Raw genomic sequence first — 5426 nt, 5'->3', positions numbered from 1 at the left:
TAGTCAGTGTAACAAAAAACAGTTGAATATGTCATAAATCACCCTTTTATTTATTTTCGGACCTTAAAATTAAATTTAGTCATTCTTTATCATCATTTTCAAGGTACCTAACAAAACAGAATCTTATTACAGTTTGTTACAAATTGTTTTAATAATCAGTTAGATTTTTTTTGTGTGCCGCGGGCGGCCCAAGACTTTAAATTTTTAAACCAGGACTACAAATGAAGCCCCCCCGGACGCTCCCCGGATGGCCTCTAAACTAGGACAAATCCGGGGAAACCCGGACGGATGGCAACCCTAACCCTGTTTGATTGAATATCTAACATTCCTTAGAATTTCTCAAAGATTTGTTACATATGGTGCCTTATCTATCAGATCATATATTAATAGTTAAAGAGAGACTTACCATTTCTTTATGATCTGGATAAAAGGTCTGGTCTATTAAAGGAAAAGCGTCTTTTCCAAGTCTTCTCTGCAACTGTAGTAAATGGCCGAAGACCCACGGCTTATCCTATTTATCACAGATTTTATGTTAGTGAATTTAATATTAATAAGGTACACAATTTTATTATTCACGATCAGCTATAGTGCATAACATAATTACTTTATGACATTTTTAATTATTAATAGTGGTTAATATGAAATATTAATGTGAAAATTCATTTTCAATTTTCTGTCCACTACAAACTACCTCGGGTTGATGAGGAAAAATTTTTGTCGCTGTTTCCATACGCCTGCCTGGGTTCGATTCCCGGCGGGTGTGTGACAACAGCAACAAAAATCAAAAATTTTTCCTCATTAACCTGATGTGGTTTGTAGTGGTTGGAAAATTGAAAATGAATTTTCATATTAATATAACTACTTTAGATTAAATATGGGAATATGAAAGTATTAAGCTATGCATACATATGATTTTCGTTAAATCTTTACAAAAAGAAGATTTTCATGTGTAACTCAGTCAGTGTAATAGTTGTTAATTATTTTATATTACATGACAAGGAAATACTGTAGATACCTACTTACATATATAANTATTGTTGTTAAGGTTTTTATTGCTTTATTATCTGATGTCTTCTGTTTTGTTACAGTATTTATGAGATTTTATCAATAAACAATTAAATTTTTAACATTATTTTAAAAATGTAATAACAAAATTCTACATTATTTTTTGGTAAGTAAATACATATTAATAATTATCGTGGATGATAACTATTATTAATTGTTTCTGATGACGAAATCGATTGTTTAAATGTGTAGAATGACGTTTTGGATGTAAGTAACTGTTCTTCTTCATTCATAGGTACCACTCCTATTCGAGGTAAAAAGGTAAGTATTTTTTTTTATAGATTGGTACATATGTTTCATTATTTTAATATTGTTTTTGATTAATGTGCTAAATAAAATTGCCTAATCATAAAAAAACGGAATAGCAAAATGCACATAAATATGAGCTGCAAGCTTTAAAATTAGTACGTTTTTGCTTGTAAAGTGCTAAAGTGCACAGTTTAACACCAGTATTTTTTTAAAATGTTGCATTCTGTTAGGTAATGAATTTCACGAAATTGTTGTGAAAGAGTTGCTGGTACTTTTATTTCAAATTGCGCTCCTTAGCACTTAAAAAACATTAGACTTACAAATTCTTGTAGAATATACAAGAATTATGCGTATAGAATATTAATAAAAGTACTTAATCATTTAACTAAGTAACATAATTTGATATTTCAATTTAATTTTATTATTAAACAATGCGTACTAACTTTTAAAATGTAAAAATGATAGTTTTTTATCAAAGTCCTAATCTTTACTCACAGATTCACAGTGGATATTGTAAATTAATTGGTATTATGGTAAAAGCAAAGTTCTAAACTATTGTTAAAACAATGTTCTTCGTAAGTAGCATGATTAGCAAAGGTTGAATCAGTTTTGTTCTTTCAATAACCATTTTATGCTGTATCAGGCGTTTTTTAAAATACCTATCGGTTTGTCCAACATAATTTTTAGGGCAAGGCACAAGTTAGCTAATAAACTCCTGACTGTTTTGATATGTTACGAAATAAAAATTTTAAATATGGATTTTCATCATGTAAAGGTGGAAACAATTCAATAGAAAAGTCGAAAAAAAAAGGGGATGTTCTTACTTGAAAGTTGTAGATAGAATTCAGGCTGTTAATGCTCGGCACTCCGCCAAACTTGAGGGCGAGCAATACGTTTTTATTGTCTTCACCGGCGTCCTTCAGGTTTTGTCTGACCTAGAAACGAAACAAATGCAGACATATAGAAACTGTTAGCGCCATATTGACTGCTACTGTTTTATGCCCCACTTATACACATACAACTAATTGTATGTAGTTAGCCAAAATACTGCCAGAATTATATCGTATGTTGGAACAAAATAAGGGATGAACTATTGTTTTATGTTCTTGTTCAACTCAAATACAAAATTCTATGATTCTATGCAATTTGTTAAAATGTTTTTAGTATGTTTCATACACAGGGCTAGCCTTCTTTACAAAGCAGTGATGAATAAAGTCAGTCTTTCTCTTGCAGACCAAGACTACCTTTATACTAGTAAGACCAAGACCAAGACCGAACGAACAAGACCAAAACTAAAACCAAGACCGAACGAACAAAACCAAGACCGAACATGCAAGACTTCATATTGACAACGATTGTCATGTTTTTTTATATACAAGAGTACAATTGTACATTATTTTGGTTGTTGAACATGTTGCAACCCCCTTAATTGTGGGGCTTCGACGCATAGCATCCGCCGTACTCACTAGATGGCTTGTCCTGTCCATACAGGTAATTATCCAACATACACACGTATTTAGAACCGTAAAACGAAAACCTTCAATTGAAAATTATTGTATAGGCAACTTTCTTCTGTTCATCCCTCTTCACTATTTAATAAATTGTCGAAGTCTGTCTACATAATTATTTTTAAAAAAAAAGTTATTTCTTTAAATATTTCTATAGGTACAGATACTAAGCATAGTGAAGGATAATAAACACTTCTTATTGATGTAATTTTCTTCTCATGTATTTCAATTTCTGTAATCCCGAATAATTCTGTCGTATTTTTTGTGGTCCACAGAAGCTACAGTAGCTTCCCTACATGTATACGTAACATATATTAATTTTCAGGATAAGGAGTACGAGTTGACCGAACGTCAATCAAAATGAAAATCTTTTTTTAAGTGTAATTAAATGGAATGAGTTGTACGTAAATAAATAAATATGTTATCTGTGAAGTTTTGTTTAAACATTGCATTTTGCGAAACAGTTGTCTGGGTATTCAAAAACCTTTGACATTAATCATTAATGCATTCAACTAAAATTCTAATGACTGGTTTAAATCAAAAACTTTGGGGATGTTTAGCTGAAATCGACTTAGCCGTTTTCGAGTTTTTTAACTTGAATCACAATTGTGTAATATTTTCAGTCATTATTATTATTACAGTTAAAAACTTTGTTTTAGGCGTTTAGCTATTATGATTTCTATCGATAAAATTCAAAATATCCACATGTTAGTGAAAATTAGCAAATAAATATTTCCTTGTTTTACAGTCAGGAACCGCTGAAATAAACTGCTATAAAAGTGAACAAAATCATTGTTTTGTCACTAATTATATGAGTACCTAACTGAGAAAATCTCCTACTGATTTTGTAACGGTTTAATCAGCGATTTCTTAATGTAAAATATGGGAATATTTACTAATAGTCTCGGTTCTTCTTACAGTAATAAAGCAGTCATTCTCATCGCCGTCACCTGTACTTTGTTAAATAAGTCAGAGGCGCGTGCGCGCATCATGTCCTGCCATTGTAATATGCAGTGCTACAGTGGTAGTTTATTAACAAAGAAATTAAGTTTCGAGTGCCGAATGATCGAGAAAGTGACAAAATATAAGGTAAGTTAATTAATATTCACTTATTTATACTGAATAAGCTATAGGCACAACTGGTACATATGCATATGTAATATGAAAATTAATAATATTTTAGATTGCGTACTTATAGGTTAAATGTTCATGTCAAATGAAAACAGTTTTTCACACTATTTCTTCAATTTTGTTTTTTTTTTGACGATGTTGACTTGAATTAATCTTAAACGTATTGTTATGTTTTTATTTTTTGATTGATGATTTCAACAGTATTAAAGTTGTCTATTGGGCTTAAAATATTGTACTTATATGATCTTTTCCAATTTTGGAATTTGACGAATCTGGTTCAAGCGCATAGGTAGCAGAGCCAATCAAAGCACCAAAAGTGCTCAAAACGTCAATGTCAAAACCCTTGCTTAAAGTGCTTTAGACTTTGAAGCTCCAATTACATTTTAAAAATTGAACGAATTCAAATTACCAATTACCTCAAAAGCAATTTGAAGGTGCTTCAATGACATTAAAAGAGCTTAAAGCTTTATGAATTAGCAAAATGCTTGAATAACAATGCTTCTAAATCCTGAAAGGACATTTTTAAGCACTTAAGCTCTGCTCAGCTCTGCCAGGTAGTAAAACTCCAATTTTTTTCTGGTGCCTGAGTGCCCCATTACACATTAGACGTCAACAACTTTTTATTGACTAGTATGTTCCGTCAGAATATGGCCATTTGTTTATATATTGTCATGGAACGTTCCTAAATATTTCCGGGAACTTCTCGGTAGTTCTTTTCGTCTTTTGCGGTGCGATGCTTGGTTTTTGCACAGAAGTGCCGCCGCTATCGATTGTTACCTGCGGCATTCGTTCTTAATAACCGTGTCGAATTCTATGATTTTCTTTGCTTATAGCTTATTGCTTACTTAATGAAAAGCTGTCGGGATTAATTGTCCCAAATTGATTTTACGGTATATATACAGTATAACTTTTAAAAAGTACAATTTGTATTCAGTGCTTACTCGGAAACTAAACAAGTCCTGTTTATCCTACGATAGATTTTTAATGTCAAAAGGAAAAAGTATGTTATGCTAACGTGCTGATTTACATACTTTTTCGAGTTCGATGGATTACCCGAATTCGATAATATCAGAGATAAAATCCTTCACGAACTTTTTTGGCAACGAAGTTTGTATATTTAAATAAAACGATTATAGCAACTCTGAACAACAAGAATTTTGAAGTATTTTAAGTTCCAAGATAAAGTATGTCTGGCAGTTACAAATAAAAGAGAAAAATTGTGATAAATTGTTACCAAAGATTTTCTTAAGATTAATCTGTGCAATAAGAAAAGATATCAATTCTTATTTAGAGTTCATTTTGTTATTTTTCTTTTATGATCCATATACGAGGGTGGATTGATAAGTTTCCGGCCTGACCAAGAAATGACGCCACTAGGCCTACCTTGAGGTGACATTCTATAGTACCATCCTTGGATAGCTTGTAGCTATAGTTTCAGCCCGATCTCCTTGCTAGTGTAGGTTTGACAGCACG

At 31.6% G+C, this 5426-nt stretch overlaps 1 protein-coding gene across 1 annotated transcript in view; it reads right to left on the bottom strand.

The window, feature by feature from the left end:
• The window catches only part of LOC108744882 (synapsin), an 84533-nt gene that overhangs the window by 39491 nt on the left and 39616 nt on the right, over window positions 1-5426 (bottom strand). The window contains exons 5-6 of the mRNA XM_018480839.2: window positions 2139-2249; window positions 407-511 (exon numbers count right to left, since the gene is read on the bottom strand). Of these exons, the coding sequence (XP_018336341.1) occupies window positions 407-511; window positions 2139-2249 (216 nt within the window). The remainder of the gene's footprint in view (window positions 1-406; window positions 512-2138; window positions 2250-5426) is intronic.

Source organism: Agrilus planipennis, unplaced genomic scaffold, assembly GCF_000699045.2.
Source record: "Agrilus planipennis isolate EAB-ADULT unplaced genomic scaffold, Apla_2.0 scaffold42, whole genome shotgun sequence".
Taxonomy (NCBI): Eukaryota; Metazoa; Arthropoda; class Insecta; order Coleoptera; family Buprestidae; genus Agrilus; species Agrilus planipennis.
Note: the sequence above shows the minus strand (reverse complement) of the source record. Positions and strands in the feature narration are given on the sequence as shown.